The 12,648-nt window shown below is 41.3% G+C and overlaps 1 protein-coding gene across 2 annotated transcripts in view; it reads right to left on the bottom strand.

Annotated features, from left to right (window-relative positions):
* Positions 1 to 10,698: 10,698 nt before the first annotated feature.
* Positions 10,699 to 12,648, bottom strand: part of STAG2 (STAG2 cohesin complex component) — an 81,052-nt gene continuing 79,102 nt past the window's right edge. For both annotated transcript variants that reach the window (XM_075162392.1, XM_075162394.1), the window contains exon 34: positions 10,699 to 12,606. In XM_075162392.1, coding sequence (XP_075018493.1) covers positions 12,583 to 12,606 — 24 coding nt within the window. In that variant the 3' untranslated portion in view covers positions 10,699 to 12,582. The remainder of the gene's footprint in view (positions 12,607 to 12,648) is intronic.

Below are 12,648 nucleotides of genomic sequence, written 5' to 3'. Positions count from 1 at the left end.
ACGGCTTAGACACCGTTCTGGCACCGGAGAAGACGTCTGCAAGTCAGACACCTGCTCGGCGGTCCCCGCAGCTCAGCCTTCTGTCGAGCAGTTGCAGTGACAGAGGATCCCATTTTTACTAAAATTCCACTTTGGAGCGTTATTGAGCAGCCGACATCACCTGCTGAGCAAGTACCCGGCCCTCTCCTCGCGGGAGTCTCTGGGCGTTCACATCCACAGTTCCCATGCAGAAACGCTCTCCCTGGTGTAAGACGGGGCAGCACCAGACCCGTGGTCCCACCGAGACAGCCCATGAAACCATTCTCAGGAGAAGTTCAACCTCCCACCCCTCCATCTCCGCTGCACCCAGAGCGCTGCAGAACCTTTCACGTCCCGCTGTGAGAAACTGCCCTGCTTAACACACGGCACCTCCTAAAACAAGATAAGCAGAAGCCTCTCCCTCTCTGAATTTGATGTAAGGGGGTGGTGAGAATTCATCTGTGCAGAAAGCTTCCAACACAAGCCCTTCCTAGAGCACTACCACTGTCTCGCACACCCTTTCAAGGAGGGCAATCAGGAGCAGTTTGAAAACCCTCCGACCACCCCGGAGTGAGGTCCCACCGGCAGAGCCGTCCTCTCCTGGGCCTTGGTTTCCCCCGCTGATAAAGAGGACACCCATGCCCCTGCTGCCGCGGCTCACCAGCCACTCCTGGTCCATCTCCAGGAAACTGCTCGCTCTCCCGAGGGTCCCCAGCCCAGACCCCCTCCTCGGCGCGGGCCCCGGGGAGCCCATGGGTGCTGAGCCACCGGCTCAGCTCCCACGGCCACGCCGCGCCGCGGCACCGAAGAGATGCTGTAAAACATGAATCAGGCTTACGGAGCCAATTACACGAAGTGTAAAATGAAGGCAAAGAAAACGGATTCATCCAAGGTTTTATGATCATTCCTCGAGGAAGAGGAGGGTTTTTCTCCCACTTCCTCCAGCATTTCTTTTTATCGCGGTAACGGAGCCTCGCTGATTGGAAGAAGAGCCTGCAGAGTTTTAGCCTGGCTTAAAACAAATCCATCTACAGTGAGAGAGGGTGGCGACAGAAGCATTCATTATTTAGTGGAAAGCATATCAAATCTGATAGATCCTAAACTCCTTTTTAAATGACACCAATTAGTCCTAATTGTGCAGGAGTCAGCATTACCTAGGTCCTGACACCAGCTCGGGAGCTGAATGCGAAGTCAAATCAATTCCAGTTTAAAACTCTGCAAATTTTAAATAAAAATTGTGCAGGTTTTTTTTGTCTTTCACTATGCCCAGAACATGTTTGACAATTAATTGTGCAAATGTCTAATGAGTTAAGAAACAGTAAGAATTTTAGAAGAAAGGTTGAAGTAAGGCAGTGAAAGAGTCAAGGACAGCACTTTGGACAGGCTCCCCATTTCATACCCAAGGCTGGAAAGAACTGATTAAGTTAACTGCTATTACGGAAACGATACACCTGTATATCCTAGGCCATCATCTAATAAATGGCAGCGGCCACGTGGTTTCTCATATTACTGCTTTTATGCTTTACTGGTACCCAGCTTCACAGTGCCTACTGCTTCGAGATGCCTCTGTCGGGGCCAGGGTGACGGGTGCTGGCGGCAGGGTGGGTGCTCCCCCACACTGCAAGGCACCTGCCCTACTGCTAAGTCAGGCAACCACAAAAAGGGGGAAAAAACCTAAAAAAAAAAAAAAAAAAAATCAGTATTTTCCAGGCTGAAAAACTTCGCAGCCATGACAAATCCATTCAGAAGAGAGACCTAAAGAAAAAGGAAATTTGGGGAAAATATGGGAAGTCAGATGACTGGCTTCTGTGGAACTTCCATCCCAAATTCCTGCTGAACACGCTCAGACCTTTGAATTTATTTTTCTTTCTAGCTGGAGGGCCACTGAGAGGACACAGCAAGACACGCTAGTAGAGAAAACAGCCCAAGAGAGGTTGATGCACATCTTTTTTTTCCTGATGATTCAGAAAGAACCTCTTCCCAAAGCCCCAACTAGAGACCACCCCACCATGGTGAGGACCTCCCGTTTTAACTGACTATTGTCTTGAGATAGGATTGAGATTCTGCTACAGGAGAAATGGGGAAGAGAGCGTGGTCCCTGTGATGGAAATGGAATAACCAGCTCAGACAGCATTCAAACCCTGCTGATCCATAATAAGGATGTTGTAAGGACCTGGAACAAGCCCAAACAATGCCCAGAAGGCATTATGGTGAGTGGGGAATTCGAACTGGGGCTCGAGTCTCCTGAGGGAGCCCTTCTGGTGGCCACGTATCTCTTGAAAACCAGCCAGATGACCACGCTACTGGAGCGGATCACTTCATGCTGTGGGAGCACAGGCTACTGGAGGACCTATGAGGTGAGTACCTGCACAGCACAATGCACCACTTACCCTTCTGGGCTATTTTGGGTCCTAGAATAAATTTAGCTACACTCATGCTGCACTTCAGCCTGACCAAGAAGTATTCTCTTCCCCAAATTTCTGGCCAAACGAGAGAATGATGAAGTCCTCTCCCCAGGAGCCGAACATCACTTACCTGACCTTTTCTGCAGTGGGAAGTACAGCAGTCTTCTCCACAGTGATGCTCCAGCACTTAAAACATATTTTCCATTACACACCTAAACTAGAACATCTGTAAATCACATCCTGACAGTATTGAAAAGTACAACCCGTTCTCAAATTTCTCAGCCACTAAAACCACATGAACATCTCCTGTTTTACCTTTCTACTCTGCCGGCTCCTTTCTTTCTCTTAGAGGCTCCTGTAGTTTAATATTTTCCTAACATATTAATATTTTCCTAAGACAGAGAACTCAGCCCATTTTAATCTAGCAATTAATTCCTTCCAGCTCCAAAAGCACTTGCCATTTTGTTCGTTAACACCGAGGTAATCCTCCACCCGCACCCACTGCGGAGCTGCTCCTGGGAGAGAAGAGCGGGAAGCACTTTGTCCTGAAAGCAGCGCTGCTGGGACGGGCCAGGCACCCCCTCACGCTGCCCTCCCACAGCTCCCGGGACACGGGGGAAAGGTGAAGCCCACACACACCGTCCGTAAAACACGGTGGAGAAGCCTCAGCCCTGCTCTCGCAATACAAACCCTGAAGTATCCTTTAAGAAAGTTATTTTCTTCATCGCTATTCTTCTTCTCTATGAAAAGTCTTAAGCAATTTGATCTTCACCCTGAAGTGCTTTATCGTGACCTTCTTTCCTCTGAAAAAAGGATTTTTTTTTTTGTTGTTACCGTAAAGCAAGAAGAACAGCTCTGCTTATTTGTGTGTTCTTTTAGAGATTTACAGAAGATCTGCAGGTTCAAAGTGATGGGGGGGGGGGGGGGGGGGGGGGGGAGAAGAAAAAGGGGGAAAAAACCCAGACAAACAAAAACCAGAGCCCTCATCCCAGGCTGCAGAGGCTGCAGACCACCGTGAGCCAGGCACGGCGGAGACACTCGTCGGGGAGAGGGCTCGCTTCGGGCCCGAAGGAGCGCCCAGAGCGCCCGGGCAGAGGACGGGCCCTGCGAAGGGGAGGTGCCACACCACGCCTTCTGCGCTCTGCTGTCCTCAGGTGCTGTACTTGGAGTTTACACACAAGGATCAGTTAACTGGAAATATTTGAAAGAAAAAAGATCGTTTTAATAAATTTAAGTCTTCCCGTCCTGGTTAGCCCGACGGAAAGCAGGCTGCCGGCCGGGAGCGGGCAGGCACCGCACCCCTCCAGACCAGCAGCTCTCATTCCGGGAGAGCGAATCTCTGCTCATGCAGATCGAGCGACTCAACAGGCATACGGGGAATATTAAATACTCCCTCAAGTAGCGATATATTAATACGATGGACAGTGAAATATATTTGCCTCATAATTCTGGAAATGCCTGCTGAGAGTCAGCTGAATGTAAAAATGGTTTTGATCCTGGCTTAAGTAGATTAAAGATGACCTTCCACTTCTCCGGCAGCCTGCCCGGCCAGAGAGCGAGGCGGTGCGGCCCTCTGCCCCGGCGAGGTCATGCCTGGAGCAGCGTGCTGACTGCTGGGCCCCCGGTTCAAGAGGAGTGTGAGGAACTGGGAAAGCCCAGCGGAGGCTACGCGAGGGGCACGGCAAAGGGCACACGACCTACTCCAAGAGGGCAACCAGGCTGTGTGGGCTGGCAAACGCCGGCAGGCCCCCGCAGCGCCGCTCCTGCTACCGGCACTGTGGGTCAGGCTCCTCCAGGCTGGGGCAAGCGATAGAGATGGGGAAAGAGCCGTGGCGTGGCGTGCTCAGCCGGGACGTACACGAAACCTCGTAGCCAGGAGGGTAGTGCAGCAGGTCACTGCCATCCTTCGCAGCGTTTAAGGCTCAGCTCTGAAAAAACTGTTCCGTTTAGGCTGACTTCAACTGGCTGACTTCAACTCTCAGAGGGATGCTGGACTAGAGGATCTCTATACACCCTTTCCAATCAGTATTTCTACGATTCTACAATCTTATTAAAAAGTATAACCAGGTTGGATGTTGTAAAAAACATTTTGTGGCTTTAACATCATTTTGGATGGCTTAAACAAACACTTGCAACTTTTCCTCAATCTGGTTGGAGACTAGGGGCTGTCTTAAACAGAAGTCTCAACTTGCCTGCTAATGTGAAGGTTATCTTCCCTCAGTGATGTGTTAGGTGTCACGAGCTATACTGAAACAGCGTTAAAAAGCCTTGGTTCTCCAAACAGGATATTAAAAAAAAAAAAAAAGACAACAGGAACCAAAGATAACTAGAAAAGCTCCCTGCATTTCAGAAGGATGGCAGAAAAAAAATACCTAAATCTCAACCAGGGATGATAGCACCAGAAATAGAAGTAACTGAAAAAACACCCAATGTTTGAACAAATCAAAGAGACCAAATCCAATAAGTTACCACAAATTATCTATCCAGATCTGATTCTCATACAAAGTCAGGGAAATCTCACCCCTAAATGCTATGGGTACTAGAATGAAAACAGAATTAATAATTTGACTTTTCAAAAGCTACAAGGTATCACTTCGAAAATATTATACTGATTTGAGCTGCACAGAATTACTAACTTGAGCTTTACTTTGCATAATTGCTAGCATCGTCCTTTGAAAGCAGAATGCTTTGTAATCAGCTGTACGTGAACATCAGTTTACTTAGTGATACGTATCTGCCTTGGAAGACACGGCTCAGTTCCCCAAATCATTCAGTCCAAACTCCTGTAACACGCACCCTCCTTTGTACCTTAAAATTGTACAGAAAAAGTCTATCACTGTTCTTAAATTCAGACAATTATCATCCTGTTCAACGTACGCTGGTCAAAGAGGGTATCTCGGTGTCTGCCTGCCTGCCGTTTCAATACCCCCCGACAAACACTTTTGCCCACTTCCCATTAGCTACAGCAGCAGCTACCCGAGGATGGAGACAGTGACGGGCTTGTATCGCTCTCCTGCCCAGTTACAGACAGAGCGGAGTACGGGGGTCCTTCCAAATTCAGGCTGAGAGAGGAGAATAAAAGCAGTGACATTTTCAGTCCTCAGTTCAGGAGGACTTCTTCATAAACTAAGTAGGAATGAGTTAGGACTACTTCTAATCTTCTGAGTGTTCTGAAAAAGATGTCTCAGGTAAGACGTTAGCAGTACGAATGTCCCCAGCAAGTCCTACAGAGATAAGAGGTGTACTTCATGCTGATGCATCAAATCTGTCTTTTCCTCGAATACAATGGTCTGAAAGCCTTGGCCCAAAACCAAGTTGGTTCAGTTCTCTAACATTTTTCTGATACAAAATGAATTATCTCACTCCCCAGGCAGGTGAGACCTGACTGCATTTGCCCAGCTCAGGATGAGCACACCGATCAACGTAAAATGAACTGGACAGCAAAGGTAACTTTGTTGGTATTCTTTTTGGTGGAGTCAGGGCTGACCCAGGGTTACAGGATTGGCAAGGCCACTGGCAGCTTGGAGACAAGGTAACAGAGGAATAATAATGAATTACCCCTTCAGAGAGGCGATGGGCACCACACGGCTGACACCATGTAGGTGGCAGAGCTTGAGGAGGAACCACGTTGTGGCCAAGCTGCCAGCCAGGGCCCAACACGTTGACTGGTCAGAGTATCTTGTTCTCCAGATCCATGTCACGCTGGTGTAAACTAGATCTGGTGCTGTGATTTGTGCGTACATGTGTTTGTGTTTTGTAGAACAGGAGTCGTTATCCACCCGCAAAATCCATCCTGCCAAGTTACCACGTTTTTGATTATACCTCACTGAGTGGTGTGGTTTGGGTCTATGGACCACTCCACACATCATTCATTTCTGGTAAATGAGTAAGAGATGAACAACAAATCAAATTAAAAAAAAAAAAAAAAAAAAAAAACAAAAACAACCCAGGAATCTGACTTTCCTTGTGGGTAGGGATTTAAGAAAGTCTGAAAGACACGTCTTTCGAACTTCAATAACGGATCAAGTGACCTAAATCTAATACTGTTAACTAACGGAACAGCACGTGAAGAGATGCTGCTTCTAAACTGTCTAAATCCACAAAATCTGTGGATCTGCCACAACCTGTGACAAAACACAACCAACCCATTCTCTTTGGTTAACTCAACGCAAATCCAGGAAAAAGAAGGTAATGCAAACAGCTGAAATCGCATCCTTGGCAGTCTCTCCATTCTACAGGGTGCCACTTCTTTCTGTCAGAACTACAAATCCAGGCCAGGTGAGCTAGAGAACTATGCAAGTTAAAAGTCATTCTGAAGTAGAAGATGAAGTGTTGCAAGGTTTTAAAAAAAAAGCAAAACAAAAAAAAAAAACACACGAGAGAGAAAATTTGTAATGAAAGCAGCTTTAAATAGAACATCTGTTCCTTTTAGCTTCATGGCACTTCAAACAAGCTGCTTTCACCAAGTACAAGCTATTGAGATGAGCAAGAAAAAAAAAAATAGTTCCTAAACAAGGAAACTACTGGTAGTCCAAATCTGTAGGCTTCTCCAGTTACAAGCATTTACACAATATGCCCCTAAACCATAACACCATCAGTACCTCAAACAGGATGCAAATGAGAAGACAGTGTTTTCACTGACAAAGCCACTTCCCTAGGTTTCATAGAGCACTTCAATTCCTGCCTGTAATGGAAGACTTCAGTTAAAAAACCGCCCCAAAAATCTGCTTTTCAAGATTCAAAAGATTATAAGCCAGCAACAGAAATAATGAAAAGGCAGCTTTTGTCAGTTGATATGTGAGAACAGTTGTGTAAAAGACAGCTCAGTATTTTAAGATGAAAAATACAAAGAGCAGGCTAAATATAAGATATGCCACATCTTTAAGTGCTTTTGTGCATATGAAAAACAAGTGGGTGTGGTTTGCTTTTTTGCTTTTGGTGGAGTTGAGCGGTCTAAAAAGAAGAAAACAGAATATAAACCTGTGAAGAGAGCGTGTTAAAATAAGAGATCTGCGCGTACGTCACTCAAGAACTGTGGTTTAACTGCCATTTAAAAAGCAACAGCAAATTGCGTGGCTTCCTGGAATGGCCATATAGTGTGGTAAATAAGAGGTTTCACGTGGAGCTGCCAACATAGTACTCAAAGGCTGAAGCACTCCATCAGGTAAATACTCAGGCTGAGCAGCGCAAGGTCAGAAGGTTGAGATGAAGCCCCATCATACGTACCATAGCTCTGAGCCGACCCAAACCAACTATTAACTCATTAACTATGGCACAGTGTTCACACCAATTCCCAAGGAACCGCTGTCTTGCAATGCCTGTCGACAGATGTTACGAGCAATTCTGAGAGAAAAGTACACGGGAAAAAGTTTACATTAAGGTCAAATGTATTGAATGAGCAGTCTAGAGAAAGGCTAAATAAGGACAAGGACACGATCCCTGCTAAAATTCTGACAAATAAATCATAAAAATATTAGTATCGGGGCGGGGGGGGGGGAGAAGAAGGGGGAAAAAAAGCTCTCGCAAAGGCACTCTTAAAGAATGGAAATAAACGGGACATTGGTCGCTTATTCAAGAGAGCATTCTAGGTATGCCCACAACCTTCCAAATTTGAAACAAACTGCTGCTGTCCGCATTGATCTGACCTGCTGTTACCCACCTCAACACATAAGAAACTGTCTTCATCAAACTAATTAATCAATTTCTCCTAAACCTTGTTGTATTACTTGAATGCTTTCATGCAGTAACTACCAACTTCACATATCCTTCCAAATTTGAGATGTTCTAGGACCTCTAGAGGTTTTATTATTTTGATTTATAGTTTACGGTATTCATTTTTTTAAAATAGCTTTTCTAAAAGTCCAGAATTCAAGCTGTTAGCAGCTCAACACAAATATAACTTAAAACTGGTAACTGCAGCTTTTTCTTCAACAAAAATAGTTAATATAGGCAAAATATGATGGCCTTTCCTCTTCTCTTTCAATCAAAAAATGCTCGGAAAAGCTTAGCAGAAATGTCACGATCAGTTTTGGGAAGCATGATTACATTACAAAGAACTGCACATATTCTCTAGAAGAAGAGGGAAGTTCTCATGCGGGTTTCTGTCAGCCATCCATCCAATCACTTTAACATGCTTTGGATCATTCTTCTGGGCACGGTTATCGCTTCTTACCACTGTACTGCCACTACAATTTACATTTATAAAACCTGGCAGTAGCTACAAAAGGCACAACAAAAAAAAGCAACTGAATCTCCAGTTGGAAGGCACTCATTTACAGTATCTGTAACGACTCAAAGTCTAGCTGTTAAAAACTTTAAAAAAAAAAAGAAAGTTAAGATTTAATCATCAAAGAAGTACATTCAAGAAAGCTCAGCAACATGAAGAAGGGATACAGGAGAGAAAGACAGCTAAGGAAAATGACAGGCACAACTGACACGGAATTGTTACTTTTTTAATAGAATTATTATTATAGAATAGTATTGTCCTTCATTACCTTGTTTTCCAAGTACGTGTCATCACCCACCTCCATCAAAGATGTGATCCGTTTTGGATGCCAATAAATATCATAAATTAAACAATCTCAGTACTAGAGATTGCTTAGGATTATGAAAAATGAGGGAATAGCATAAGCTGCATTTCAGTATCATAAACTGATTAAAGAAAATTAAATTAAAGCAGTTAAGTAGGAATGAGTACATTTTTAAAGAACCAACTTGTGTTTTATCAAAAGAATTCTGAAGCACAAATTAACAATTTTGACAAATGCTTCAGAAAATGAACAAGCCCATGACATTCATCAGGCTATTAAAACAAATAGTAACGTAGCTATAGATTGAAAAGCAGCAAAACACTATTGTGAATCAAAGCATCTCAAAAAACTCAGTAGACTTTTTATGGTAGGAAGTTAAAGTTAATAGTATTGGTATCCTGAAATCCCATGCTAGGACAAGTGTATGTATAAACTATGAGGAAAACGGAGAGGAGTAAATTTTAAAGAGGCAATTATTTAGTTCTACTGAGATTAGAGAAGATGGGGATTTACTGGTTCTAACAAGCTACAGGAATCAGCACCACAGCATCCAAAGGAAAACCAAACAAACAACAGCAATCACTAACTTCTTACATATCGTCTTTGGTTGTTTAATATCAAGAAATACTTTTTACAGAGTATGTGAAGACTATTCCTTTGAATTTCATTCTGTGTCAGTATCTTCTCTGTGGCCTCTTTGGTAAACTAGAGGACAGGCTTTACTTTCTCTGAACTGTTTGTTGTTTTCTACATTTTTATCACATCTCTCTTCAAAACTCAAATTTCTTTCATTTACAGGCTTTTGTACGAAAATGGTATAACTAGAACAGACTTTACATTGTATAGTGAAGGTATTTTTCTTGTGTTATAAACTCAGAACCTACTAAAACCATTTTCCACAAGATACTATTGAACTTACAGCAGGATTAATAATAATAATAAAAAAGCCATCCAAAGTTACATTAGCAAGGATTAGAAGTAGTATCTCTAAGACTTTAAAAAGGACTCCTTTAAAAAGCCTTGTAACAGAACGGCGTTTTCAACACCCAGGCACAGCTGCTCAGTAACTGAGGAGAGGGGAGGAGGAGGGGAAGAGATGTTTAGGGTTTTTCCCCTCATTTCCTTGCTGTCTTGCCAATTAAGCTTAGCATGTTTATCAGGTGTATGATAAATGTAAGAAATGGAAAGTAGCATACACTTTTAGTGGTATTTCAATTGGACTATATACAGTATCTCCAATGTCTGAATCAAAAGCATTCTGAATAATGTCAGATAAAAGTTAAGAGGAAAAAGAAACCAACAGAAAGGCTATTGATACACCTTTAAAAAAGCATAACACAAAAATAATTAACCATTGATTTCTTGGCATGTAAAAGTTCTATACAAATTTTAAAAATTTTATTTGCAGGTACTAACCTCTTGAAAAGCTCACTCTGTATTTACACTAATCTTTTAACAAGTTTATCTCAAATTAAAGCATATTTAAAACAATCATGATTGCATTAACTTTTCTACTTTAAATTATTACCCAATTAGTGCTTTATTCACATTTTAAAAACTTGTACAATTTATTACAAATATAAAACAGTGCAGTTTTTCATACATTATCCCAACTCTGAGACAAACACTTAAAAGACATGGAAAAAGATTTTGATTTCTATAAACATAACATTTGCATTACTCATAACCCTTTCTTCACTGTCCTCCCCTAACCCCGATTTAAAAAGATCAAACATACAACATACTGTAGGTTTATTTTTATTCAAAAAGTTACTGTCTCAAGACATAAATACAAATCAGAAAACAGTACAATTAGGACAATAGAATGTGGAGGACAACAGGTTAAGGTAAATATATAAAACATTTTTAGCTGGTTGAAAACAAAGCTGTAAGAACTGCTTTCACAAAGAAACACTCCTTCAAGAGTAAGAAAAATCAACTTAAGTTTAAAATCATATATACAGTCCTCTCAGCAGTTCTATTAAATGCAGTGGTGTGAAAAACAATATAGGCAGTACTTTTAGACATGAGAGTATTTATTTATGTAAAATGAGTTAGGCAGATCTAGTTTTGAGTTTGTTGTTACCCCATGACTTAGTAAAATAATTATATTTTATCATGATCCTTTAGATAATCTATGGTTTTTGGCTACCACAGCCGAATGTTTAATTTCTGAGTCTAAAAACAGGAAGCCTTTTTGTATTCACCCATTTGGGGAGATTCTTGTATTGCAAGCATATTAAGGCATGGAATGATTAAAATAATATACCTCAAGAACTGAGAGACAACTGACAAAAAATATACATATGTAATATAAGTTAATATTTCCTTTAAAATGATGCCTAGCTGCCTAAGCCTTGCAAAATGAGTCGATGTCAAAATGGCATAGATCCACTTTCTGTTTTAGACCAAATTTAATTTATTTGTGAATGGACACAAAATGAAGTTTAAAGCTTAGCTTTCAAAGGATATTATGGGTTGTTTATGAATTTCTATTATCCAATCTAATTTACATACAGAGGAAATGTACTGTAACCTGTTAGAAGTATCTTTAACCTGAAGACTGCTTGCAAAGACAGATAGATAAAACAATATAAAATACAAATTTAAAAATCATTTTTAAAGCATGAATTCTCATGCTCTTCTATTTTTAAACATTGTTAAACTTTCAATATATTTCTGAAACCTCATAATTTTAAGTTGGAATTTAAAAGTAAGAAAAAACTAAACAAACTGCGCAATTATAAAATCAGCACCAATTTATATATATATATAATTTTATTTAAAATTTAGATCCCTATTCCCACACTCTAATAAGCTGTATAATTTTTGTTTAGAATTTTTCTGCAAACATACTACAATAAGCTTCTTTTATTTGGAGACAAAATACAGTGGCACTACTGGAAGGAATTTCACAACATTACATTTTTCTTAAAGGACAAGCAAACTTTCAGGGTTGGTAATGGGCAAGCATGACTGAGATCTGTTACTTTCTGGTAGTTCATAGTTTATGGACCTTTCTGAGAAGGCTAGCATGAAGCTTTTGGAACAAAAGTGTGGTTTAGGTTAAAAAGCTATTAAAATTCTGCTTTATGTATTTTTTCCCATGATTAATTAATACAAACCTTCTGTTGCTGAAGTTTGCATTTAATTTAAAATACTGACACTCTTCTGGTTCTATCACTGTAAGAAAACCAATCCATCTAGTATTTCAGTTCATGGATGTAAACAGCAATCCAGCAGAGCTCATGATTATTTAGTAAAGCCAGCAAATGTATAGAGAGGGGCTCAAATCTGTACCAAACACCTCTCAGACTGTTATATTAAAACTCAGAGGGAATACTTCTTATGATCCGGAAATAAACTGATAGCACATAAATAAAATATTGATTTTTTTTTCCCCAACAAAAAGTGTAGCTTATCCTCAAATTGTTTACTTGTCCTTTACATTTCTTTTTTTTCAGGCAAACAAAACTGCCCCTTCAATGCACTTGATCTTGAAAGCATGTCATTCTCCTTAGAGAAAAATCTGTTCAGAATTTCACTGTATCTACCACAATTTTGTATTGAAAAACTTCCTCTTCCACTTAGAAAATGACTTCACCACTGATTTATTTGCTGCTCTGGTATTAAAACATTGACACCCCAAGAACCTAAAAAAAAAGTTAGAAATGGTGTCAATTTGTAGTCTACTA

Source organism: Calonectris borealis, chromosome 13, assembly GCF_964195595.1.
Source record: "Calonectris borealis chromosome 13, bCalBor7.hap1.2, whole genome shotgun sequence".
In the NCBI taxonomy this organism is placed as follows: domain Eukaryota; kingdom Metazoa; phylum Chordata; class Aves; order Procellariiformes; family Procellariidae; genus Calonectris; species Calonectris borealis.
Note: the sequence above shows the minus strand (reverse complement) of the source record. Positions and strands in the feature narration are given on the sequence as shown.